The sequence below is a fragment of the Emydura macquarii genome, unplaced genomic scaffold (assembly GCF_026122565.2).
Source record: "Emydura macquarii macquarii isolate MOO-44397 ecotype Brisbane River unplaced genomic scaffold, CSIRO-AGI_Emac_v2 contig_1263, whole genome shotgun sequence".
Lineage (NCBI taxonomy): Eukaryota > Metazoa > Chordata > Testudines > Chelidae > Emydura > Emydura macquarii.
Genome location: NW_027131400.1, coordinates 476,958 through 504,953, shown reverse-complemented (window position 1 = coordinate 504,953; position 27,996 = coordinate 476,958). Strand labels below are relative to the sequence as shown.

The 27,996-nt window shown below is 40.8% G+C and overlaps 1 protein-coding gene across 6 annotated transcripts in view; it reads left to right on the top strand.

Moving 5' to 3' along the window:
* Window positions 1-752: 752 nt before the first annotated feature.
* VWC2 (von Willebrand factor C domain containing 2) overlaps window positions 753-27,996 on the top strand; it is an 87,411-nt gene continuing 60,167 nt past the window's right edge. For 2 of the 6 annotated variants that reach the window (XM_067550418.1, XM_067550417.1), the window contains exons 1-3: window positions 753-1,443; window positions 2,676-3,469; window positions 10,942-11,071. In XM_067550418.1, the coding sequence (XP_067406519.1) occupies window positions 2,750-3,469; window positions 10,942-11,071 (850 nt within the window). In that variant the 5' untranslated portion in view covers window positions 753-1,443; window positions 2,676-2,749. The other 4 variants (XR_010920259.1, XM_067550415.1, XM_067550419.1 and 1 more) reach the window with 4 other exon arrangements.

Here is a 27,996-nt window from a genome sequence, read left to right as displayed (position 1 = left end):
CTGTGTTTGGTCTCTGCTTTTGACAGAATTCAACCTTCTGCTTTATCTAGACCAAAAATACCTTCCCACCCCCTCAACTGGCTAAGTCTGCCTTTTGTCTGTGAAGGACTTTGCACTTGCAAATAAATGTCAGAAGTCTCAGAAATAGCTCAGTTCGGTTTGGTTTGGTGCCTCCACATCGGTGTGACTCCAGCTGAGCCCTGGAGGGACTGTGAATCTCAGAGGGGATTGTAAAGATGAGAGGGCAGAGAAGAAGAGAGCAGGAAAAATGGAGGCAGAAAAGTAAGTGAGAGTTAAGGAAGAATTGGCAGGGAGTGAAGGGCAGGGAGAATGAGCAAAGCGATTGTAGGAAAGAGGAAAGAGAACACTAACCTGAAAAGGAAGAAAACAGGAGTAAAGGGAAAGTGAATGAAAGAACTTGGCCAGGGAAGAGGAGACTTGCAGGCCTGCTTTTGATGATTTGCAGCAGTTTTATACCAATGTCGGGGCTTGTCTCCATGTGGCCTTAACGTCACCTGTGCCCACTCCTATTTTGGAACCAGCCCGTCCACCCTTGCAGTGATTCAGGGCCAGCTCTGGCCCTTTCACTTTCAACTTTAAGGACCCTCCCGCCCCCATTGAACTCGGTGGAGTTACTCCCGTTACAGCCTGGGGCTAGGGAAGGGAGGCGGCGGGGGCCCGGAGCGATCGGTGAGGAAGGGGGAAGCTGGAGGAGGAGGACGAGCAGTGGCCGGCCGGTGTTAGTGTACAGGAAGAGGGCGGCACAGAGGCCGGGGCAGCAGGCGGCGGTGAAAGCCGAGGGGGACGCAGCGTGTGTGCAGGCGGGAGAGGAGCGAGCGAGCGCAGGGCGGGGTAGCGCATCGCAGAGCCAGCTGCGGCCGCACTGAGCTCCCGCTCGGCAGCTCGGCGTTTCCCTGCCTCGGCCGGACTTTGCCGCCACCGCCGAGCCTGGGAGCGAGCCCCGACCGCCCTCAGAGGCGGGGGAGCCGCGGCGTCCATCCCCCACGGACTAGCCGGGGGCGGGCGAGGCCAGCCCGCTCAGCGTCTCCTCCCCCTCGGCGGACTCTGCAGGTGCAGCTGCCGGGCAGCAGCAGCAGCAGCCGCAGGAAGCTCATCTTCCCCCCCCTTGCAAACCCAGTGACCAGAGGATGGCAGCGAAGTTGGAGCTGCGGCTTCTCCTCGCCAAGAGCCGGCGGCTGCTGGGCTGAAGTCGCGATCTGCGGGGCGCCGGCTGGCGTGCATGGAGGGGAAGGGGCGCTGCCCCTGCCCGCCTTTCCCTCCCGAGCCTTAACTTCTGCCGGCTCGCCAGAGCCGGGGAAAGTTGGGAGGGGAGCGCAGGGCGGATGGCGGCGTGAAATGCCCGGCGGAGGAGGGCAGGGCTGGCTCTGAAATCCCAGCCACCGAGGCAGAGGCGGCTGCTGCTGGTCCCGGGGCTCAGCCGAGGTAGGTGGTGCTGTGATTGTCTCGTGCTCGTCAGCCCTCGCCAGGGAAAGTTTGGGCAGCCCCCAGTTGCCTTGCACTTGTTTCTCCCCTGCTCCATGTCTGCTCCGTTTCCCAGGCACAGAGGAGGCTTTTTCTGTGACTTGGACGTTATCTTTCCTTAAAATCCGCGACAAGCTATAGGCACACCCAGAAATCCGCGGGGAGGGTGTGTATGGGGGGATCAATTTTTTGTAACCCGACGGGTCAATGAGAAACTGTTCGAGGAAGTGTAGAAAGCAGACGGCAAAATGCAATGTATGCTATGCCTGTCATGGTCTTTTTCTTCAGCCAGAACGACGTGTGAAATAGAGCGAGAGGCGCCTTTATTCTAGGGCTAGGCATCTTTTGGAAATAAGGGTTTGTGTGGTGTTGTTTTAAAAAGGGCTTTGTGCAAATGTCGCTCCAATGTTAGTTTAAGCTGAAAAAGTTGGAAAACCATCGTAGAGGCAGTTTGCTTACCTCTTGTCTCATGATTTTTTCCTCCATGTAAAATTTTAATAAGATGATATTTTTAATCAACAGCCAGGGTAGTTATGTTGAGAGGGTTGCTATTAAACTCCTGAAACGTTAGGCTCAAATAAATCTCTGCCCTAGAGTTCTAAACTGTTTTGCTGTGCTTTTTTTAAGGGAAGAAACAGGCAGCATATGCTTACTGTAGGAAATTGCAAAGAGATCTTGTTTGGCTCTGCTGACGTTAGCATGCTTGCACTTACTTGTCTTTTTTTAAAATATCATGCTCACTAGCAGTTATTTTAAAACAACTTGTATCAGATTGAATAAGAGATTAATGAAAATCACCATGCATGAAGTCAGGAAATGGAAGTGAATGGCTGATGTTTGTTTTGGAGTCTGCTGTGATTTAGGGAACTTCATTTGATTCTAGGTACATCCACTTTACAGCAGTAATTTTTTAAAAAAATCTAAATGTTCTGAATCAGTGTTATGCCAGCTCTGATTAATTATGCCTCACTATAGGCTTGTGCAGCAGTTAGAGATGTAAGGAAGCAGGTCCCTGTCCCAAAGAACTTGCTATCTATAAAGCCATATGCAGGCAAAGTGTGGGGAGGAGGGAAATAGCACAAGATCTTTGTTTGTCTTTTGTATGAATTATCAAACAAAATTGCATGTTTGAGATGTTGCATTGGCACAAACACAAAGTGAAAAAACTGTGTTCCTAATTGTTCTCTTCCTAGGGACTGTGGATTTACGTAGTGATTCCCTTTGATGTGAATGAAGTATCTCTTGTCCCTCTGGGATGCCGTAGGTGATGCCCAGCTCTACTGCAATGGCAATTGGAGCTCTCTCTAGTTCTCTTCTTGTAACCTGCTGTCTCATGGTTGCTCTCTGTAGCTCCACTATACCTGTGCAAAAACTGGCCAAAGCTCCAGACAAACAGGAGATGAAAACAAGCCAGGAAAAGAGAGATCATGCATCAACCAGGGACAGTCAGAGTCAGACAGGCCCAGGGAAAATTAATGAAATCGGAAGGAACGGGCGGGAAGAGGGCACCAGAGATTGGAAGAGCAAAGGAAACAGAAATTATTCAAACAAAGAATCTTGGACTAAGCAAAAACAGGTTTGGAATAGTCAGGGAGCAAGCAGTAAATCTGGGAACCTTCAAGCACAAGAGCAAAGGGATGGTGTTCCAGAGGAACCTCAGGCGGCTGAAGAATCATCCCTCCCAGAAGTTGCTGCTAGTTCTACTCCTGAACCTCCAGAGGAGTATGCCTATCCAGACTACCGTGGGAAAGGCTGTGTGGATGAGAGTGGCTTTGTTTATGCTATCGGGGAGAAGTTTACTCCAGGTCCCTCTGCCTGCCCCTGCCTTTGCACTGAAGAGGGACCTCTGTGCATTCAACCTGAGTGTCCAAGACTCCATCCCCGGTGTATTCATGTAGACACCAGTCAGTGCTGCCCACAGTGCAAAGAGAGGAAGAACTACTGTGAGTTCAGAGGAAAGACCTACCAGACGCTAGAAGAATTCATGGTAAGGGCTTTTTAAAAAAAAAAAAAAAAAGTCATTTTTGTGGGTTGGTCTGTCATTTAAAGTGATCTTACATTCCTGAAATGGTTTCTTAGAGAGGGCTTGGAGTTTTTTTCCTTGTTAATATTGCACCTGCAATGTTGTATAATTTTCCCCTTAAACCTGATCTTTCCAGTTCAGTGACACTGTAACATTTTAAATTTATAGTATCAAAAAGAATAATAATGAAGCCATTCAGCATTAATGTATATGTGTCATGAGAATTTCCATAGGATTTCTGTTGCGTTTTCAGCATGACATTTACTGTTCCCTTATTTTACAGTGTTAACCATAAAACTTAACCTCTGTGAAACCTATTTGCTATTTGGGGCTGATTTCTGTTAATAGCCAGTTAGTGACAATCATGCAACCTTTAATCCATTGCTTTTTTTGCCTGTTCAAACTGGGATGTTACATAATATATGTCTGTGGGAATGGTTATGGACCTTGGTGTATTAATAAGAATTCGGTTCAGAGGATACGTTATGGCAGTCTTGAAATAGTCAATTTTTTCTTTATAGTGGAATACTTTTACAGTGAAGAGATTTTGTTTTATTTTTTACAGAATACTTCACAATTGTGTAAATTCATTATCATTGCATATATATCTTGTGTACTGAAACTGTTGGACTTAAGGCCTAATCGTACATTTGCTTGTTTGTTCTTTTCCCTTTATAAATAGATTTTCATTATAGCTGAGTTGCGTAAAACGGGTACTGTTGTGTACATATCTGCTAGATATGGGCCTGAACCAAAACCCAGATCTGAATGCTTGTGAAGTTTTGGGTATTGGGAATAATAAGGGGAGTTAAAAATCCAGCCCAGAATTTTGTAGTTTAGGCCTGTCATATATTTGAGAGAGACAATTAATCTTTATGAAGACCATAAACAAATGGCTTGTCTCTTCTTTGATGTCATCTGTAGTATTTGTGTAATCTTAAGAATTTATTTTTATTTTGAATGTCATATTCTTCACCTTCTAAAAAGGCAGGAGAATGGTTCAGTCCAGAGAATAAATCAGAGAGAGCACTTTCTCCATGCCATCCCGAAGTAGTTGTGCTCAGATGACTAGCACTGTTCAAGGCACATGGCTGCAAACAGTAGACCATCTCCTCTCTGCCTCCCTACCTCCTCCCCCTACCTCTCAATAGGTCTTCAGTCTTGGTACACCAATGTACTCCTTTAAAAAGTGAAGAAATAATTTTAAATGCGTGTGGTTGTTGTGCCTTTTCAGAGCCGGATTCTGAAATCCTTATTGTTTCAGCAAAGTACATTCAGAAGCAAAGTCATTATAACATGCTTCCCTGTATATGTTGTCTCCACGTCTCAATAGCTTAGTGTTAAAATTTTAATGCGTTCTTCATCCACAGCTTTCTAACCCCATCTGTGTCTTCATTTAATGTAAGAACTTTGCAGTACTGACTGTAGAGTAGCCTTAAAATGCACTTAGGTTACTTTTTAAAGTTCTGTGTGGTGGAAGAATAAAACACACAGGCTCAGGGGGTCATATTACAATCATGCCTGACAACATTGGAAATGAAATACTGAGAAGAAACATAGTTCTGAAAAAGATCTTGGTTTTTGGCTTCGTTTTATCCCATTCTGACTGTTGAAGTTCTTTTAAAAAAAATCCCATAATACAGTCCCATTTTCCAAGTATTAGTGCTCTCTGTTAGCCAGGGATGAACAATATGAATAAGGATGTGTGTGTGGGTTCAGGGTGGATAAGGAAAATCATTAAAGCTATACAGCATTTTAATTACAGCCTATATATTTTATCATATTGACACCACAATTTATAGCTGGGCCTCAAATCAGCCTACAATATTGTAGGTGCAAAACAGTAGGCACAGTAATTTCCATGCACCATTGCAATCAGTGAAGATGTAAGGGAATTAACTTACATGTTCAATCAGATCATCACTAAGTGCATGCAATTGCAGATGCAAAGAGCTGCAGCCAGTATTCAAAGCCATTTTTATAAGTCACAAGTGTCTTGTTGATATTAAATACAATACAGTGCTCTCTACCATTTGATTTAGGTCAGGGAAGTATTTGCAAACAGGTAAGTTTATTTTCTCTATGTTCGTATGCACACATTTCATTAATGGCTATGAGAGTCACAGATTCTGATAAAGAAAAAAATATTGACTCCTTAAATGTTTACATGAAAGTGTGTGTGTGTGTATGTGTGTGAGAGAGTGAGTGAGTGAGTGAACTTTCCAAAGAGAAGAAAGTACCACTTTCCAAGCAGTGGTAAAATCTGTTTCTGTGAAGTTTGATATGTCTCCCTCCACTCTTATCTCTGCATAGAAACTTAACTTTTTTGTGTGTACGTGCAAGTACATGTTGTTTACTAGTGTTAAAAAAGAAAATAAAATTTATTGAAAAAAACAAGACAAAACCCCAAAACCCAGAAGTCTAATAAATTGTCTTCATCGACTACTTTAGTATAGCTTTTTGTGAGGACCATGTTGCAGTATGACAAGTGTTTCAGTTTAGAGAGAACGTTAGTACATTTGGGATTGGGAGCAAAAATACCATGGAAAAGAACATAGTTCCCAACCGTAATTAAAATGGAATTTCTCAGTGAAGATACTAATACGATTCTTTATTATCTGTATTTGAATTTTAAAGAAGCATTCCAGTGATCATTACTGGGATTTGTTACTTAGAGGCAAATTGGATGTTTCATAAATAGCACTTCTGAATTCAATCTATTCCTATATGTAACCACCTTGCAAAGGGCCCAAAATTAGAATTGTCTGTAGAGCAGTTTGTTAAAATGGAAAAATATATTAATAACAATTAATAATGCTGCTTATTTGGTAAAACCCCAAAGCTGTTCCAGATTTTGCTTTGTTTATCACAACTTCTGTACTGTCAAATAACTTAATTTATGAGCAACTCACTTGAAATTCTGGAAGACAACAAATCCAGATGGATTTCAAAGCATTTGTGGTGCATTGAAGCCACAGAGAAATACAAAGAAGGCTGATATATTAATGCTTGTCAGCCTAATCGTGTTCATGTTCTCTTGGGGGGGTGTAACTGGAATGAAAATGTTACTAGAAATACCAACCCAAGAGTAAATGGATATAGTTTTATGGATTTTGTTAAAAAATTTAGGGTTCTCTGAGATGCAATGAATGAAATGTAGACTGCCTGGATTAATTTTTTTCTTTGAGTTATTTAATCCCTGTTCTACTCAGAGTATATATGGAGAACTTCCACTTTCTTTAACCCAGATGTGTTTTTTTTCCAAAGTCTAGAAAATTTTTCAAAGTCTAGAAAAAAATGCCTAAAACAAAGTACTTTAGTATGCATGCTGGGCTAGATCCTTTAACTTGTGTTAGTTGTCATAGTTCAGTTGAAGTTAGTGGAGCTGTGACATTAATCAGCTGAAAATCTGGGCTCCTGCCTGTATTATGCTAGAAATTTTTCTTGTTCTTCTGTTAAGGGAACCTTAACTGATCTACTCAGTTGTTTATATACTTTGCTTTTCCACTACATCTGTAGCTCCACAGAAAAGCTTTTATACACTTATGCATAATCTTCCTTTGAACCCTCAAGAAGCCAACTTCTTGCAATTTCCTATAGGTTTTATGAGTGCCTGGCAAATTAGGTCAGGCTTCTCTGCTTCTTATTGGTTCTGCTATATATTATCACAGGAAGAGCTGCTATTGTGATATGGTTGTTAATACTTAGCCCTTACACAGTATTCTTCATTCATTTAACTCTCATATTGCTTTATAACTAACTGTGAGATCTGTTAGATTGTGAAATAGCTTCCCAAAGGAACTGACAGTCCCATTGCACCAGCCATGATTAGAAACTATGCTGAAATGAGCGTTCTTCCATTAGAAGGGTGGGGGAAATAGAATAGAGGAGCAAATGGGCCTTCTCCAATTCTGATTTATGATTCCCTGCTAATTATATGGTGACATATCAAGGCATTTCCTTGCTAGACTCTCTCTCATACATTGATCCTTAATATTACTTTTTCAGGCCTTTTTCAGGCATTAAGATGGGAAAAGGCACTGAGTCTATAGTTTTAATCACATCTTGCCTATATTGAAAAAAGAAGCAATAACAAGCTAGCATTTGGTCCAAAGACATGCAAATAAGGGTCCTGTAGGCATTTTTATAAGGGACAGACCTAATGCTGCTTTAGCAACTACTCTGGCTTAGTTATACTGAAAACATACTTCACTCATACTCCTGAAAATATTACAAAATAGAGTAGAAAGAAATACTTGAGTGCAGTAAAATGAGCACATAAAGGACTACATCATACAACCCTTACTCATACAAGCTCACCAATATGAATAAGAGTAGTTCCATGGACTTAAATAGACTGTGCAAGTGCTCCCCAACGTGAATGTTCACACAGGGAAGTCCAAAGTGAGGAAACAGTTGTTACTGGAAAAACAGGACACCTTAGCTTCAAATTCGTATCTTAGTTACACTGTGAAACAGTGTTGAGAAACTTCACTGAAATCAGTCGGTTTCCTCCAGATTTACATTTAGTGTAACTGAAGTGAGAATTTGTCTCAGTATTAAATCACTTCCTGATCAGCAAAGTGAAAGGATACTTCTAATTAGCAAGTTGCAGTGAAATATGTACCGTAAATCACATTGTAGATGCAGGAGATGTATGTGGTAGTGAATCCAGACAAGAATATATGTCTTATCCGATGGAAAAAACAGAACAAAACACTGTTTGAGAGATTACCATGCTTCTTAAAGGATTGTTGTAAATATTTCTCTGCAATAACCTGCTATATATTACGTGCAAAAAAGAGTTCATGACCTACTACTGGAACATCTGTTTATCATACAGCATTCCATTTCTGAAAGGTCTGATCTTCAAAAGCATATTATATTTAAGAGGGAAATACATCTTTTTGAACATTTATATTTCTTCAGAGGTAGACTTTAAATCAGGATTGTCTCTTCTGCACAGTGTCATTAATACTTTATTAAATGGCTTCTTGTTCTGGGTAGTTTATGCTTTGGTGAAGGCAGATGGTTCTGTCAAAGTTGAAATTCCAGGAAATACACTGCTAAATTAAAAGATGTTTAAATTGTATAAGTCTGAATAAATGTTCTTCCTAATATTTTTTTCCACAGTCTTGATTGCTGCGTACATCAGAAACAAGGATGTAGAAGGAGATATAAAAGCTGACTGTACTATGTTATGGAATACTTGAAGAGGGAATATCCATTTTTGCTATTGATCTTGTCAAACTGCCAGAGAGAACAGGGCTAACTTCACCACTTATTTAAATATGCCCGAATACTATGAAGTCTATGGAAATGTGCCATATATTAGGCTCTTGGGGAAGTTAACCCCAAGACTTGATTCCTTGATTAAGCTTGATCTGTTGAATAAGACCTAAAAGGAAACAATATGTTCTTGTACCTTAGCAAGTAAAATGGGAGATAGTAAGATCTCCTGATAAAAATAACTACAAAAGAATGGTTTCTCAGTAGTGACCTGCAAGCTTCAAAACATTCAGAGTTCAGGTTTCACTTGGATAAGCACCCATAATTTCAGAAGCTTGTCCAAAGGTAATGTGAAATCTCTGAACCTCGTGATTCTACAAATTGGGCTGGAAATAGCCTCCTCCTCTTCTGCTACATCACCACAGATGTGCATGGCACTTTACAAACAATTTGAAGACAAAGGCCTTTCCCCAAAGGACATGTATCAAAGATGTGCATTATTTGGCTTTGTTGTGCATTTTGTAGGTCCAGGATTTTTTTTAGATATAGTATATTTTATAGGTAAGCATAGAGAAGAGCACTGGAAGAAGATGGCTAGGTGTGGAAGTCTAATGAACAAAGTTAAATGTAAGGAAGGAGGGCATAGTGGGTAGACACACTGGAAGAGAGATGCTGCTCTGAGCAGAGGGGACCGCCTGAAAAAGAGGTTCAAGCACATAAGCAGAAGGAGAGGAAGAGATTAGTGAATGGGGAAAGAGGTGGCAGAGCAAGGAGACAAGGGCATTGATATAGGCAGGGATAGCCCTGTAACGAGATTTGAAAGCAAAGAAGAGGAGTAAGAAGCAGGAAATGTGGAGGGATTCAAGCAGAAGGAGAAATAGTGGTGACTATGGAAGATAACTTTGGATGTGACAGGTTGAAAGAGTAGTGAGGAAGAAGGTTGTGTTTGTGGTCTAGACAAAAGAGAATATGGACACGAATGAGAGTTTTGTTCAGGGGAGAGTGGAAGGTCTGGGTTTTGGAGATGTTTTAGTGGAGTAGATGAGAACCTAATTTGAGGGAGGAAATATGGGGAGGAATCAAAAGATGACCCCAAAGATGCAAGCCTGAGTGATCTTCTGGTGATCAGACTTTCTTAATGTTGGTTGTGGAAGATGTCTAGGTCTTAAACGTGTGGGAGATGTTGCTGGAAACTCTGTTCTAACACATTTCCCTCCCTGAACTCTGCTGTGTGTACTGGTGCCAATTGCATGAAGCTATAGTATTTATACCCTCAACAAAGAGGAGAGACCAGCATTGTGCACCTGTACCCCATCCTGTTTTTTCTGAAAGATACAGATGCACTTAAGAGACTTGAGGATGAAGTGAATGGAGAAGAGGGCAAAGGAGCCTTCTGTTACCTTGGGAGGTATTTTACCTATACACCAAATGAGAATCACATGAACACCCAACTTTTCCTAATTAGGGCTTGCTTCTGTTCCATTTAAATCAATGTGAGTTTCCCCATTGACTTCACTGGGAGTAGGGTCAAGCCCTAGGAGAAACAGTAATTTTTGTTTAAGTAATTATCGTTTTGCCACTGTCCCACAAAGCTCCTGTAAACCAATTATGTTTTGAAGACATTAAATATCATAACCTTATTTTTATGCTTGTCAAAATCTTATTTTCCAATTTAAAATATTGGCAGCTATGGAAAATACCAGATGGTTTTCACAGGAAACGTTGAGAGAAAAAACTTTTTTTTTTTTTTTTTTTAAATGAATTTCCTGTGAAAAATGGTGGGGTTTTGATTTTTCATCAAAAAACAGAAAATGAAAATTTTCAGGAAAAAATTTAGACATAAAGCCATATTTAGTTAAAATTACTGTTAGGATAATAAAAGACCAGCTCTAGATTAACCCTACATCAATCTGTGGAGCCAGGGGGAATGTCTTCCAACTATTATTTAATGATCTCACATGATCTTCTTCCTCAGAACCTTTTGCTTTCCTCAACTTGGAGCCTGGACTCAGAACAGTGCCTTGGGCTAACATGGTTGCTGCCTAAACTGAGACTGCAGCTGCCCTACTTTTTGACAGAATAACTGTGGAACACAAGATAGATATAAAAGAGTCAGAAGAAAGGACAATACAGAAGCAAAGGAAGGCATTATGCTGCCTGGGAGAAAATATTGAATGGATGAATTAAAAGATGAATTTGTGTTTCAGGTTTCCCCGTGTGAGAAATGCCGCTGTGAAGCCAACGGTGAAGTGCTGTGCACAGTGTCTGCTTGTCCTCAGACTGAATGTGTGGATCCAGTGTACGAGCCAGATCAGTGCTGCCCCATCTGCAAAAATGGTAAGTAACTAATGCAACATCAGATTGTTGGGGTTTTTCTTTCTCAGAGAGCTACCAATTGCATATACTACTTTGAATGAAATGTGGTTGTCCAAACACATGTGCAGAAGTATAAAAGAGCTCTGTTGTGTTGAGTGGAATAATGCTTTCCTTGACTGGGGTGGCTTTATAATGAGCCACAAAGATTTTTGTTGCCTGAGAATCGTGTGGCATCAACACCAGCTACCTTGCGGTCTCTGGTTGTGTGTTCTGCATATATTCATTGTGGGTGCCACATCAAGTCTAGGCCCTGTGTGACTCTTCCCAATTCTAATGCCCAGTGGCTGAGGCTGGCTAGGGGGCAGTCCAGAACATAGTCAGTGGTGCACAAGTGGTTGGGTAACTGGCTGGTCAATCCATATCTGAGGCAGTCCAGGGCAATGGCCTGAGTTCACACAGGGATCAGTCGGCTGTCAGTGGGTTGGGAAGGCGAGGTCCAGTGAGGCGGCGAGACAGCAGGGCAACAAGTAGGGTCAAGAGGAGCAGCAAGACAAGGCTGTATAGCAGCAACCAGTAGGCAAGAGCTTGATGTTCAGACAGCTTCCTCTTCCTGTTGTGGCCTTGGTATAGTCCAAGCACCCAGTGAGAATGCTGCATGTCCATCCAATCAGGGGCCTGGGGTGCGGGTGTTGTCAACTATTAGCAGTAGGGCTGTTGGTCAGGAGCAGCTGTTCAGCGCGTTGTCTAAGGATGCCACCTAAGGATTGGTGGTTTTTGGAATTTTGACACCATTTCCTTCATTGAGCAGTAGAACTTTTCTTTTACCTTCATAATTCTTCCCTTGCACAGATTGTTTTTCCTGAGGCAAATCAAACTTACCTTGTTCATTTAATTTTCATAACTAAATGAATTAAACTCCCATGTTTAATTGAATATTCTTTGTAACTAAATTAGGTAGAAAGTCTCCCTACTCCCAGCAAGACTTACATTAGATCAAAGTCTTGGTCTATTTCAAAATAAAAAATGACACGATACTCCAGCTTACCATTTATAAAAAATAATAATAGCTTCTTGTTAAAAATGAAAACTGCAGTATCTCAAATGAAACTATATTTAAAATGAGAAAAGCACTTAAAATTATTAAGATAATTTTGCAGCCCTTTGTGATTTCTGTAGAATATATAGGGCCATTACACCAGCTGAAATAAGCTAATGAAAATTGTGCAAAAGCTAGATGTAGAGAGACTGTATAGCACTCTCTTGAAATACACCTACACTGCACACTTCTTTTGGCACTGCTAAGCGTACCTGCACTGCATGCACCTCTAGCATGGATATAAATAGCAGTGTAGGTGGTGAGGCACTGCTTAAGTGAATAGCACAAAGACATGCCAGAACACTCTGGATATGTAGCCTACACAGCTCTCCACTCATCTGAGCAGTGCCTCCTCGTCTACACTGCTATTTTAAGTAGTGTGATGTCCCACTGCTCTAGTTGTTCCCTCTGCACAAAGAGGCTCCTGCAGCAGGGAAAGACACTGGCAGTAGAGAGGCAGCGGGGAAAGGCTCCAGCAGCTCCCCACTGCTGAGCCTTTCCCACTGCCTCCTCCCAGCCAAAGCCTTTCACTGACACATGTGGCTGCACACTGTAGTGTGTACGCAGCCTACTTTTCTCTGTGACATTTAGCTACACATACCTTACATGCTGTCGTAAGCGTTGTGCAGTGTAGACGTAGCCTTAGTACAAATTCACCAGTAGGCGATATGGATGGTTAATTACATTGGAGGTGGTACGTTTGTGTCTATATGAGGGTAATCACATCTAATTTCTTGACTGCCACTGGCCCTGGAAAGGAACTTCCTCATGATCAGATTGCTTAGAAGCACAGTGGCTTTGAAGGTGAGGCTTGGTCATTCTTGGAGCATTAGGTGTCAACCACAGTCAAAGACAGGATACAGGACATGAGGGTGTGACATATCGCCAGACGTGTGGGTCCCAGTAGCGTGTTCAGTTTAGGAATGACAGGAGACACACCCATATGACTATATGCTTTCAGTATCTGCTGTATTGTTTGTGGCTCCTAGCACAAAATGGTTGTGGCAGGAAGGAAGCCTGTCTCAGGCTAAGTCTACACAGAGGCAGGGAATCCCAGCTCTGCTTTTTGCTAGAGGATTAAAAAGAACTGAGTGGCCACTGTGGCACAGGCGGCAGATCAGGGTAGTTGCCCTAGTACGTATCCGGAGAGTTGGGGGGAATTGTACTTGGACAGCTAGTTCAAGCTGCTTTTCGTGCCACTTCAGCTACACCACTATTTTTAATGCACTAGCATGAGCAGAGCCAGCACATAAATGTCTACTCAAGCTGGGAATCACACCTCCCAGCTGCTGTGTAAATATATTCCCTGATTTAGGGTCTGGATTAGAAGAGCAATACACTACATCCATATCATCCTTCCCGTGGATTTCCCATGAGGCATTAATACTGCTTTAAGCAGCAGTAAGCCCTACATGCTGATTTATTTTTCCCTCAGACAAGAGGGTATCCAATGATAGCTTGACCGTGAATGAGCCAGGAAGAGGAAGTGGGGCAGGGTCTGGCTCTCTGAATGGATACCCTGAGACCCGCAGATTTCGTGGAAGGCTTCAGTAGAGGATTGAACACCCTGCTACCTCTGTATTGTCACACCCTCCTCAGAGAGGGTGGTGCTCAGAAAGTGTACACAGAAACTCAGCCTGGTTCATAGTATGAATTATCCCCTCCTGCAAGAAAGGATGATGGGGCCCTATGATTCTAAACATTGAACTCTATAATTGTAACTGTATGTACCTTGTATATTTTATTCTACTGTAAAGTGTGGCATTACTGACACAATTTCACACAAAAATGGCTGGAACTGTTGGTTTTCCATGAGCTGTTCTGACATTCACAGGAGCGATAAGGAACCGAGAGTTTTTTTTCTTCTTAATGGCATTTTTCCTTGTCTAAACCCTAACAATTACAAAAACAAGACAGTCCATGAGAGGCTTAACTTCTCCAGTTCAGTGAAGAAATTCATAAAGAAGCTCCTCTGTATGGAATTTGGTTTTGAAAATATCAGGCGCCCTGCTATCAAAGCAGGGATGTAGCTGTTTAGAAATATGGCACCTGCACAGTTTGAAATTGTTTGCCTTTGCAGACAAAAAAGGAATGTCAGTGAATGGTGAATGTTTTTAATTATGTCTGGGCAAACTGATCAGTCAGGAAAGCCTACCTTGCCTCATCCAGTTATATGCAAGCCTGCTGATACAAATTCACGTGTATGCGGTGACATATTGTGATGCACAGAATTGTTCACAGCATGATTATCATCACATCATCTTGCTGACCAAAAAGACTCTGGGTGAGCACATGTGGAGTGCATCCATGGAACCCAGGAGGTGAGAAAAGACCAGCTGTATATGGAAGCAGCTGCTGCAGAGTATCTTACAGCCCAGAAGTCCATAGAGGAGTGAGCAAGCTAGTTTCATACAACCCACTTCATAAGAGACATCTGCTTTAGTTCCCTGTCCTTGAAGTGAATGCAGAAGGAAAAGATGAGATTTGGGTTCTGCACATTTGCTGATTTTTGTGGCAAACGGCAAAATCCAAATTCAAACTTCTTGTGATTTTTCTGGCGCACCCTCCCTGACCAGAGAGCTCTCTATCAGTGCAACAAGAGAGACAAAGGAAGTGACGATACTCTTTGCAACAGAGTACAACCATGTACAGATGTGGGATTAATGAGTATGGAGAATGGTTAGTGAAAGCATGACCTAAATGGAGATGAACGAATTCAGTAAGTGCTCCTGCAGGAATATAGAACCCTATACATGGGATGGGGAGTTCTGCCACTCTCCAGCACCATCCTGCCCAGAGTCCTGGCATATATCAAATGAGAAACAGACAGGTGACTTCACATTCAGTAAATTTAACTGTGCACATACACACAAATGCAATTGCTGTGTTGAATATGATGAGAAAACTGAATGGAAAATCTGCTAAATAGCTAAGAATAAATGTCTTATGCTTAAGTCTCACTACATCAATTAAGAAGGAACTCAGGTATTTTAATATCTGGGAACGTTTGGATGTAGGTAAATAATAAATAAAATCGTTGTGGAAAGGAATAGGTTTAAAGAGCAGTTCTGTTATGAGTAAGCAATGGCAGTATGTAAAAATAGCACCTTCTAACTCAAAGGTTCTGCTCCGTGTTTGCATTGAGTTATATCTTTCTTTAGTGACGACAAAAATAAGTTTCACTGCTTTTTGTTTCTGTTAGCACTACAGAGCCATCGTGGCTAAAAGAGAGAGAGCTATGTTCTTTCCTTCTTGTGAATCAACAGAATTAATGTAGAAAAGCATGTTGGGTGAGGTATTATCTTTTATTAGACCAACTTCTGTTGATGAGCGAGACAAGCTTTTGAGCTACATGGAGCTCTTTCTCAAGTCTGGGAAAGGTACTCTAAGTGTCACAGATAAATATAAGGTCAAACAGATGGTTTAGCATAAGTAGTTAGAACATATTCTAAGGGACCATTCAAGGTGAAGTGGCCCATTAATATGCCTGTAGTCATAGGACAAAAAGGTTGTTAGTGGGTTACAGATTGTTGTTATATGTCATAAATCCAGTGTTGTTAAGACAAGGATTTTTAGTGTCTAGCTAAGTTATGAATTTAAGCTCCCAGGCTGGTCTTCTGAAAGTGTTGTGCAGTTTTCTTCTGTGGTTGAGGCGTGATAGATTAGAGAGCAATCACTTTGTGAAAAGAATTAATGTATTAAGTTCCAGTTGCAAGTCGGTCAATAACTCTGGGTGTAATTTGGACACCTGAACCTTCAACAAAGATAGTGAAACAAAATGATGCTAGATGGGACTAGACTGCCTGAGCCTGGGGCTGCGGGAGGAATCCTCTTTTTTTTTTTTTTTTTTTTTTTTTTTTTTTTAATTTATTTGCAAACTGAGTACATTTTGTTTTGGTTTGGTTTTTTTGGAAATCACTGAGCCACAATAAACAGGGAAATTCAGAAAACTTTTAAGACAATTTATAGGCAGGGAATAAAGTTTAAATTTGGCAAATAAATTGCTTGTTATGAATAATTCAAACTGGTCTACTTTACACTGATCTGTGTGGAAAAATAACATTAGGGAAGTGCAATTTCCTGTGAAAATCCTCCCGAAGATTCTTGACCAATCCCAAAGAATCTATCTCGGATTTTACAGACGGCCTAGTGCACACGGGACAGGACTTTTGGAGTTGTAGGGAAAGCTGAGTCACCACACAGTCTGGACAGTTATAATATATATTATGATTGCATTTACATACGTTGTCAAATCAAGCATGTTAATTTAAGTGTCTTTAACCATTGAGTAGCTAAGGGAAAGGCATTGTTCAAGTCCATGAGGGAACCAGGCAGCCCTTGCCAATGGGTGCAGCCTGAAGTATGTGGCTTACATCTTCTAACTGGCCACACTGGCAAAGGGGGGAGTCACGTAGGCCCCTCTTCTAGTCATTAGCTGCACATCTGAAGTGATTGAGCTTTACTCAAAGATGGTGTGGAAAGTCAAAACCAAGATTCTGGACTGTTGGATAGGCATTGGCTATGTTTGAAGCTTGTTCTTGCCACCTAGTAGGCCACTTGGAGGGAACGTTGAGATTTCTTAGAGGAATTGTCCAAATGGGGCGCCCTGAGCTGAGATGGTGGCTTGGTGGATTAAACACATCTATAAACAGTGGTAGATGTGGCATGCCTTGTACCTTAAGAAGCAGATTCTGCATGGTGACTTGTTGCCTAATATCAGGAGGGCTCATGTTGGTCAGTACTGGCCACCAGGCCAAGTTAGTTGGTCTCATGGTATCTGTTGTTATACTTGTGTGAAAAGAGCTGAACCATATGGGAGGGAGTGGCAATACTCTGCTACAAAACAGCACAAGGCAAGCCCAGAGTTTCTCAATTTCTGCTCATTGGCTCCCCAAGAAGAATCAGCTAGTTTGATCAGATTTTTTCCTCATCTTTTTCAGTGAGGTCCTGTCATTTTGATAAGAAGTTCCTCAAAATTCAAGATATGGTCCAGCTTGTGTCCATTCAGGAAGCTGGGGATCTGTGGACTGGCCTTCGTGTGGCATAGATGGAAGCAGCTGGAAACTGTCTTTTTGATACTAGGTTTAAGTATCCAACTTTTGCAACGGTGAGCACCTCTTTCATGTCAGCATTCAGGACTTCTTCTAGGTGTCTGAAATCATGGTCTTATACTGCCAGACAGATGATCTCTGCATAAATAAAATGCCTGGCAGTGGTGTTGGGAAGGTCACTTGTAAAGAGGTTGAAAAGTGCTTGTGGTAGAACTGAGCTGTGGGGTAGCCTGTTTTGAGCCTCCAGGAGCTGGTGTCTTTTTTTTTTTTTTTTTTTTGTGGTGGTGGGCGTTTTTGTTCAAGTGAAATTTGGAAGCAGCAGCCTGTCAGCAACAGTTACACAGCCATGACAACCCACTTCACTAGGACCAATGACAGTTTGTACGGTAGGCCTGTTTGCCAGGCCAGTCATATGCAGCAGAAAGATCTAGGAATTGCACCTGTCTTCTGCCTGGTCTGAAAGCCATTCTTGATATAGGTATCGAGTGCCAGCATTTGGTAACAGGTGGTGCAATTTGGCCTGAAACCTGATAGATCTACATTCAGGATGTCGTTAACAGTAGGGGCAGTTCTTTGAAGGATAACACTTTCTAGTAATTTGTAGCAAAGAGATGGGGCAGTAACTTCGTTGAGAGTCTGATCTTCCTCAAGTTTTAGCAAGGGCATTACTTTTGTTCTGCACCAAATCTTAGGTATTTTATTCTCCTCAATGACTCTAGACAGAAAAATGGCTAGTCATCATCTGCTACTTTTTCCCAGGTTTTTCAGGAATTTGGGGGAGGTATTGTCAAGCCCACAGGCTTTTCCTGTTTTCACTGTTTTGATCGCCCTTTCTGTTTCATCTGCAGTGAAACGCTGAAAGTCTTTTTCGGTTTCAGGTACATGCTGTTTGTAGTGCTGCCATTTCTTCTTCACCTCTCATTTCAAACTTTTTGTCCTTATCTGCCTTTGCAATATTTATGAGGTAGGCAGAAATCTTTTTTGAGAGAATGGGTAATGGCATTCTTCTGGAAGCTTCTGAGCAGCACCAAGTTTTCAGATTTGTGCCTAGACTTTGCGGCTGGATCTTGACACGTTTAGCTGTGCAGTAGCCTGCTCCCATCTTATTCTCCAACGAGCATACAAGCTGTCTAAAAGATGTGGTGATGTCTGGATTGTCACTTCCTTCATATTGCTTAAGGAGTTCTGCACGCTCTTCATCTAGGCAGGGATGTAACTCTTATAACAACCTCTTGGAATTGACTCAGTGGCAGCTTTGTAAATGGCTTTTGTTAACTGCACGTGAGCTTCCTCAGTAGAGATGTTGTGTGAGATACAAGTAATGAAGCGGTCAGTGAACTGTGTAAATTTGGGCCAGTTTGCTTTCTGATAGTTTCAGTGGGGGTTTTTAGTGGTGCTCACAATAGGTATGGTTATTCCAGCTGTGGCGAGGATCAGACGATATTGACTACAAGGGAAGTTTTTCAGTACACTCCTTATAGTTTGAAGTGGATGATTGTCTATGTCCCATTGGGGAAAAGTACCCCATTGTTTTGGGTCATTGGTGAAGTGAAGATAATGGAGTGAGGCTCAGTCCAAAAGGTCGACTCCATTTTGATCCGACTTGCTGTATCCCCAGATGCTGTGTTGGCTATTAAAATTTCTGACATAGATGGCAGGGTATTGGAGCTTTGGGAGAATATTGGGGTTAGCCCAGGGTTGGGTATCGGGCTTGTACACATTTGCCACTCTGAAATAATCGTCTCTCACAATATCGTAGAGGTCTGAATTAGGTGGGAGTGGTTCTGTATCAGTAAGATCTTCTCTAACATAGATAGCAGGTGCATATTTGGCTAAGCAGAGAGTAACTTGCAAGATCATAACCTTTGATGTTAAAGCAGCTGGTGGAAAGCGGGTCAACTGTGTCTCCGGAAACCAGATTACGTCTGTGTTATGTTTGGAAGGTAGGGACTGGAAGACTGGTGCATTTAGGAGCTGAGACCTTCAGCATTTAGCTAAAGAATTTTCAGGAATGGGTCAGTGTTTAAGGTTTCTTGATCATGGTTAAGATCACTGACATTGCTTGAGAGATCGTACTGGCCAAGATCTGAAAGATTTGCAGTTAGCTGCAGCTTTGGTTTCCTCTGCTGTAGCAAAGTACTTATGGGGTGTACAAGAAGAATGTAGCTGTACTCTACCCCACAGGTTCAATAAAACTGATGCTTACTATAACACCAAGTCTTAATGGATTAATTAAAGAAGCAGCCAGTAGCCTGAGAGACTACAGGCAGCTGCTAAATTAGTCTGTCTACACTAAAGTAAAAAGACCTGATTCTTTATCTCATTTCATTTTTACGCTGGCATAACTCCATTGACTTCAATGGAATTATTCCTTATTTATGGCAGTATCAGTGAGATCAGAATCAGGAACAGACATTTCTGGAATGCAAGTCAGTCATTTAAAAATTCCAGAATAGCAAGCACAGTATTCTCTGTTCACTAGAAAAAATATGGGCATTTGTTATCACTCACATTTTAGTTTTTTTGTTTTTCACTTCAGTGTTGCAAAGTTATTTATCTTTTCAAATTGAATTACCTTGGTTGTATGTTTCCCTTTTATTTTCAATACAAGTACTCTAATAGGCATCCCATAAATATGGCTCTAACTTGAATGCTTGCTACTCCGGTGAAGTTAATGGAGAGCTTTTGAATGTGTCAGTAGGTTTTCAATTAAACTAGTAGTGCAAATGAAAGCGGGGGGAAAAAGATAAGTTTTAATACGCTCCAAAGACATTTCTTTCTAAGGCTCCCCAGAGATTTTACTTCATCCTATAGCTAAGAAAGCATCCAGAACAAAGTGCAATTGTTACCTATCTCCAGTGCTTAATTTGTAATAAAAGAGGTTCCAGGGCTCAATCAATTAGGTGCTGGGGCTCAAGCAATTTTTTTACATTCATAACTGATGCAGCAAGCCCAGAGTTGACGGGGCTCAGCCCTGGCAAGCTGTGGCACAAATTAAGCACTGCCTGTCACCTTAGCTCATGCTTTATAATTTCTTGATTGGAAGTTTAGGGTTAATTTTGGTTCCTTCACTTGGCTTAACTTAAGTAAAGCTGCACGTAGGGCTGGATTCTCCTGTCTGCTAAGGCTCTGTAGTCCCGGTTTCCAGCTAAGTAAACCTATAGATATCCAGCAGGTTCTATATATGCTATGTGTGCCTTGGAGCATCTTCTTTCATAGTTGCATCATTGTGGTTGGAAGAAGTTGTTGCTAATAGAATAGTGTTTGAGCATCATTCTCTGACCAATGTGGGTAGGGGTGGTTTTTTTTTTAAATTGAGAACCATATTAGCTTAAACCTACTTTGTTTCTTCTACACATAGGGCTAGATTCACCTGTCTGCTAAGGCAAAGTGATCTTAAAATTAATTCTAATGGCTATTGGGGAATATCCTCTCTTAGAGGAACTCTCAGCCAGCAAATAGCTGATGGAGGCTGGCAGCTCTGACGCTTCTGCATCAACCATCCTCTCCATAACATGAGGAAGGAGTGAGGCATGGCCTGGCAAACCAGACCTCTGCTATGTCCTGTTCTCCATAAGGTGTCTTAATGATCTTATGGCAGTGTCATAGCAGCTCTATATTGAACTGGACCTATGCAGCTGAGTGTCAGGGAGCCACCAATGGTTTCCTGCAGCCCCACCTCTCCACTGTTCCTAAGCAGAGCTTGGAGCAAATTCTCCACTCTGCCTATAAATTTTAATGTCCTTCAACAGTATGCTTAAATAAAATATGGTACTTCCTCAGCTGTGTGTGTAATTGGGCTTGCCAATGTGGATGGGACCAAATCTACTAAAGAATAGTTATTTAGACCTGGTAAAGGTCAAGGCAGACTATTAAAAACATCAGGATTTCAGATGGTCTGAGATTTACATAGGAGCAATATCTGGTTTCTTTTTCTTTTGGTTTTAACTGCCCTCTTCAGTGACTTTTGGAGTGACTTTCTTTGTTTGCTTGTTTAAAGGATGTAGAAGTTTTATATTTGAGTGAAGTTCTTTTAGTGAGATTCTTTTTCCTGTATTATACAGGTGGTCAGGCTACATGATCATTGTCCCTTCTGGCCTTAAAATCTGTGAACCAATTTCAAATATTAAGGGCTGTTATGCAATCTGTGGGATGGGGTGAACCTTTGTTTTGAGTTTACCTGCAGAACAGTTAGCTTAATGGGAATCAGAGAACAAATGGAATCTGAGCCCCACCTTTATGCATATTGTACGCATAAGCATCACTTGTTCCATTTTATTTTGTTTAGTTGATAATACACATTTAAATGTAAATTGCAAAGAATGTTTGTTTGGTGCTCTCTGTATGCGAGAACCACCTGACAAAATAATTGCTCAACCATGTAACATTTTTTGTTTTAATTGGACATGTTTCATAAAAGGATTTATAATACAGGATCATTAACTAAAAAGGTTAAAGGTTCAGTAGGTAAAACACCATTAAAGCTGCATAAATAGTAGGGCGAGATGGAAAAAATCTGTGAATAAGCTGCTGGGTGAAACACTGAAAAAAATCATCTTGTGAAAACAAAGAAATGTCAGATTTGCTCCCTCTTGATTTGGTCATGAACCATTTTGTGCTGCACTCATCTAGACTGGTTACTAAATCTGACAGGTAAAGTCTGTAAACAAAGACCATGTCTACATTACCAGTGCCACAGCAACACAGTTATGGAGCTGCAGCTTTGCCACTGTAGCGCCATAGCGTAGACACTTCCTACAGCAACAGAAGACATTTTCCCATTGCTCTAGTTAATCAGCTTTTCTGAGAGGCGGTAGCTAGTCAGCAGAAGAATTCTTCTATCAGCCAAGCCATGTCTACACCAGGGGTAGGTGGATTCTAGTACTGCAAACAGGATGTGAAATTTTTCATAGCCCTGAGCAACATAGCTAGCTTGATCTAATTTTTAAGTATAGATCAGGCCTAATATTCTGGGTTGTGGTCCTGCTTCCAATTAAATGGATAGCAAAACTCTGTGGGAGCAGGTACAGGGCCTCTCATTCCAATTTAAGGAGGCTCTCTCACTTTCTCATATTTTGTCCCTTTGCTCAGATAGCCAGGAAAGTTGGTAGCAGCACAAGCTAAAACTGTTTCTTGTATAGCATCAAAGCCTTTTTTGTGTGTTTTTTTTTTTCTATTTTTTCCTTTTGCAGGTTATGAGCTCTCTCAATATGAATGATTACCATAGATCGAAGAGCATGCAGTGGGAAAAATTCTGTGCACACATACACAGATGCAGCATCAGAGAACAGAAGTAGGCCTGATCATTTCATGTTGAGTTGCATGGATACTAGGATGATTCTCTCTAACAATATTTATTTATAGTCTGCATTATGTTCATTTACAGGGAAATTGATTGGAATTCTTCAAACGAATCAAAGGATCAGTTTGGATAAGGGCCACAGAGTTTGGAAACTTATCCAGAACATAGTCGAATTATCCAATCACTCTGGGTCTAAATGCATTACAGGAACAACAAAAATTAAAATTTTTGACACTAGGAAACCAAATTGATTTCAGTAGGGGTTCTGTTGTGGATAGACAGCAGTATATGGCCCTAAGGATATAACATGCTGTCATTCTGTTCACGCATACAAGGACAATTGGAACAGCTACAGTAGCATTTAATATTTAAAGTGGAACTTTTATAGTTGAGTGGGAGGAGGGGATTGTAAAATATTCTATTAAGAAGTAAAAAACATTTCCTCATAGTTTTACCAGAACTGGCTTTGTCATATTTTCTTGCTAGTTATTTCTGCCTAGTTTGAAGTCCCCACCACCACCACACAGACTATTTTCTATTTGTACTTGATGTTGCAGTGAAGTCATAAGACTTACTCTGCAACATCATAGTCATTTCCATAACAACTTCTTAGGGCACAAACAGAGCCCTATGACTTCACGGTAGGCTTAGCCAGAAATAAAAGCTGGAATGTGACAGAGAAACCTTATTTCAACACAGATCACTTCAGTAGCAGCAAGGGGAATAGAGAATTATGTAGTGAACTGTCTAGTGTTTATGTGAACCACTATCATCTACTGGTTCGAATCAGAACTTTGGCTACAAATTTGTGACAATATTAATGATAAAATAAATTACTTACTCAGCCTTCAGCAATGTCACATGCTTCCAGAACTACCCAGCCATTCAGACAGGAATGTATCTGTTTGCAAACAGCCATATTATGTTGTTGTAGGCAATAAACTGCTTCTTAGATTGTCTTTCCATTGCAAATTCTCATCTTCCATGGAGATAAAAGTTTTTTTTTATCCTTCTATATAATGGGCAAACTTTTAAAAGGCATATCATTTTTGTTAACATGAGTATTGATAATTATGGCTAGCTGCACGGTACTAAAAAGACTTTTAAACCTAACTCTTTTCTTACCCTCCTATTTGGGGATTTCCCAGTTTTCCGAGTGAACACCAAATGGTTGGATTGGTTTAGCATGTGAAGTCCACAGAGCCCTGTTCTGATCCATCTGATGGAGCCCATCAAAGCAGGATTTCTCTACTGCAACATTAACAAGGCCGCAGAAGGGGATAGGAGTGTGTTTGTGTGTGAGTGAATTATGCCTATTTAGGAGTGTTTTTTTCTTTTTGTATTTTTTTTTAAAAGTAGCAATCTTTGTTAATGTATCTTACATGTAATAACACTCTCTGTCAGTTCCTACTGTTTAACTAATGTACCATGGGAACTTCCTTACCCACTCTGACATCAGACTCCCAGCAGTAGAGCTACCACCAGCTGGAGAATCAAATACTTATTTAGATTAAAAACTATGACTTCATATTAAATCTACTCCTCATACTTTGTTGTAAGCACTCCTCAGCTTGTGAACTTTTGGGTTGCTTCCCTGGGCATATACTGTGATTTATTTTTAAAATAATTTTCATTTTTAAAGCAATTCCTTAGCTTCACTTGCACAGTTATCAAAATGAAGAATTTCCCAGGAAGAAGGGGCTTGCTTAGTTTTCCAAACATAAAATAAAAAAGCCAAAAACTCACCTGAAATACTGTGAAGATCATGCTTTCCAGTAGGAAAACACGTACCTCCGCTCAATGAGCTGGTTTTATTATGTCGATGGGAGAGCTCTCTCCCGCCAGCAAACTATAGCTACACAAGTGCTTTTACAGTGGCGCAGCTGTATTGGTACAGCTGTACTGCTGTAAGCGTGTAAGTGTAGATATGGCCTTACTTCCTGCACTACAGGACTATTTAAACCCTCAGCTCAGTGATGTGTTTCCACCTAAAAACCTCACCCGCTTCCAAAAATTCCATATTTCAGCTGACTCTTCAGCTCTTTTTTATTTGCTCTATGTTAGTAATCCCTGGAGTGGGGCGCTCAGTTTTGAGTTATCTCAATTTACTACGCACAATCCAGTTTGCCTACTAATGTTATAGTTGAGCAATATTGTGCTTTTCTAGCTCCTCTTCTTCTTTCTAGGGAACTTTGCCACTGCAAACCAAATAGTGGGTAGTTTTTTGAAACACTGGCAAATGACCACTTCCCACCCTCTCTTTGCATCCTGCCTAGGGAATCATTCCACCCAAATATAGGTTTATTTTCCAAGGAGATTGATTAATGAGGGCGGCAGCAAAAAGGCAGTGTAAACTAAATTGTGTCATACAGTGCTTTATTTGAGAAATGCTTCTGAATCAAAACTCTGGAGTCAACCCCCTCCAAATGTGAGGAAGTGGTAAAAATTCCAGATTGGATCCAGATCCCAGTTCTGGGCCAGATTGAGATACTCTCACTCACAATATTTTGTGCATTACTCAAAAAGTAGCTCCATTGACTTCACTGGCACTGCTTGTGATATTAGGCACAATTCATTGAGACTAAAGGTACCACAAATGTGTCCCAAGTGGTCCCTCTCTTTATGATAGTATAAACCAAAACCCTGGATCTAAATACCTCTGGAGTTTTAAGTGTTCAGATGGAGAGCATCTTGGAAAGAGGTTAAATGCAGTGCCCTGGGGATCTATACTACTAGTGGATCAACTAATTCTATAACGGGGGAGGCTCTTAAGTAAAGTAAGCAGTTATGAGATTAGAGAGAAGGTCCTTTTATGAATCAGTAACTGGTTGAAAGGTAGGAAACAAAGGGTAGGAATAAATTATCAATTTTCACAATGGAAAGAGGTAAAAATAGTGTGGGTCCCCAAGCATCTGTACTGGGACCTATGCTGTTCAACATATTCATAAATGATCTGGAAAAGGAGGTAAACAGTGAAGTGGCAAAGTTTTCAGATGATACTAAATTACACAAGATAGTTAAGTCCAAAGTTGACAGTGAAGAGTTACAAAGGGATATCACAAACCTGGATGACTATGCAACAAAATGACAAATGAAACTCATTGTTGATAAATGCAAAGGAATGCACATTAGAGAAAATAATCCCACCTATACATTCAGAATGATTGGGTCTAAATTAGCTGTTACCACTCAAGAAAGAGATCTTGAAGTCATTGTGGATTTTCTCTGAAAACATCTACTCAATGTGCAGCAACAATCGAAGCAGTGGAAGCTAACAGAATGTTAGCATCCTAGGAAAGAGATAGATAAGACAGAAAACCACACCTTGAATACTGCATGCAATTCTGGTTGCCCCATCTCAAAAATATATATTTGAATTGGAAAAAGTATGGAGAAGGGCAACAAAAATGATTTAGGAGTATGGAACAGCTTCCATATGAGGAAAGATTAAAAAGACAGGGATTGTTGAGCTTGGAGGAGAGAAGACAAGGGGGGATTTGGTAGAGGTCTATAAAATAATGAACGTGTGGAGAAAGTGACTAGGGAAGTATTATTTACCCTGTCACATAACACAAGAATATCTGTGAAATGAAAATGAAAAATGAAATTAATAGGAAGCAGGTTTAAAACAAACATAAGGAAGTACTTGTTCACACAACACACTGTTAGCCTGTGGAACTTTTTTGCAAGGTGATGATGTGAAAGCCAGAAGCATAACTGGGTTCAAAAAGAATTAGATAGGTTCATGGAGGGTATGTCCATCAATGGCAATGCAACACCATGCTCTGATGTGTCCCTAAACCTCTGACTGCTAGAAGCTAGGGATGGGTCACTCGAAATTGTCCTGTTCTGGTCATTTCCTCTGAAGCACCTGGCACTGGCCACTGTTAGAAGATAGGATACTGGTTTAGATGGACCATTGGACTCATCCAGGATGGTATACTTATGTTCTTATGTGTTATCTCTACCTATTTTTGAAGACGAAGCTAGGTAACTGGGCAACACAATGGCTGATGGAATTCAATGTACATCAGTATTAGATAGTTCATATTGAAAGGAACAGTTGGAGTATACTTGTAAGCTCTGACTTAACTGTAACCGCTTGGTAAAAAGACCCTAAGCATTGTTGTGAACTGCTTAATATAAGCCTCTGTTAGGCTGCATCATGAAAGATTTTTGATATACTAGATATACAGTAACGTTCTATATATCTCCTCCTGTTTAATAAATGGTTTAATGTTGACCACCTCCATCTTGAAAAGAATTTGAACAGAAAGGAACAGAAATTGAAGGGAAGAGCAGAAAAAGTGATAGGCAGAAAAAGATTTCCCTATGGGGAGAAACTGGGACTCTAGAGTTTAGAGAGGAGTTGAATGAAAAGTGCTATTATAGAGGTAGTGTATATGAAATAATAAATAGTTTAGACAGGATCAATCAACAGCTTCTCTCTTGTAATACAAGAAAAAATTGAGAGGGTTCAGAGAAGAGCCACAAGAATGATTAAAGGTTTAGAAAATCTGCCCTATGGTGATAGACTCAAGAACAAAGAGAACATTAAGGGATGACTTGATTACATTCTATAAGTACCTACATGGGGAACAAATATTTAATAATGTGCTCTTCAGTCTAGCAGAGAAATATATAACATGATTCAAAGGTTAGAAGTTGAAGCTAGACAAAATCAGACTGGAAATAAGGTACACACCTTTAACAGGGAGGGTAGTTAACCACTGCAACAGTTTACCAAGGGTCATAGTGGATTCTCCATCACTGGGAATTTTTAAATCAAGATCAGATGTGTTTCTAAAAATATGTGTTAGGAATTATTTTGGAGAAGTTCTGTGTCCTGTATTAGGCAGGAGATCAGACTAGGTGATCACAATGGTCCCTTCTGGCTTTGGAAACTACAGAATTCAATGAAAATGAAAGGCAACATAGATAATAGTGTCTTTAATGCAGCTTGTAATTAGCCTGTGTAAAACACTGCCACAAGTTTTTGATTCATAACATTTACTTGGATTATAAAACAGATGAGACCTTTGATATGAATGATGATAATGCCCACAGTTACACTAAAATAAAAATACGTGGGGGATATTAAATCTCATGCTATAGAGACTGGAGGTGGGAAGAAACCTCCCCCATTCGCATTTTATTGCATGACTGTCCCTTATGATGGAAGAGGAAGTCTTTTTCTATCTTTGGAATTGTAACTTTAGATTTTCAGGCTTTCTACATTTTATGTTTTCCTTTCAAATTGCACTGTGGTTTTTTAAAGGCATTTTTCAGAAATGTGATTGGTATTTCTGGGCTACCTTAAATCTAGCCCAATCAAATTTTTGCCTGGGAATAAAAATGTCATTTGTTACTAATGGTTATTATGAATTTTGGTTTTAATATAGTGGTGTTTTTCCCGCACACGCATCGCATCATCATTTTGATGTGTCATGGGACACACAAAGTACAGTCTAAAAAGAGGCCTTCAAGGCATTCAGGA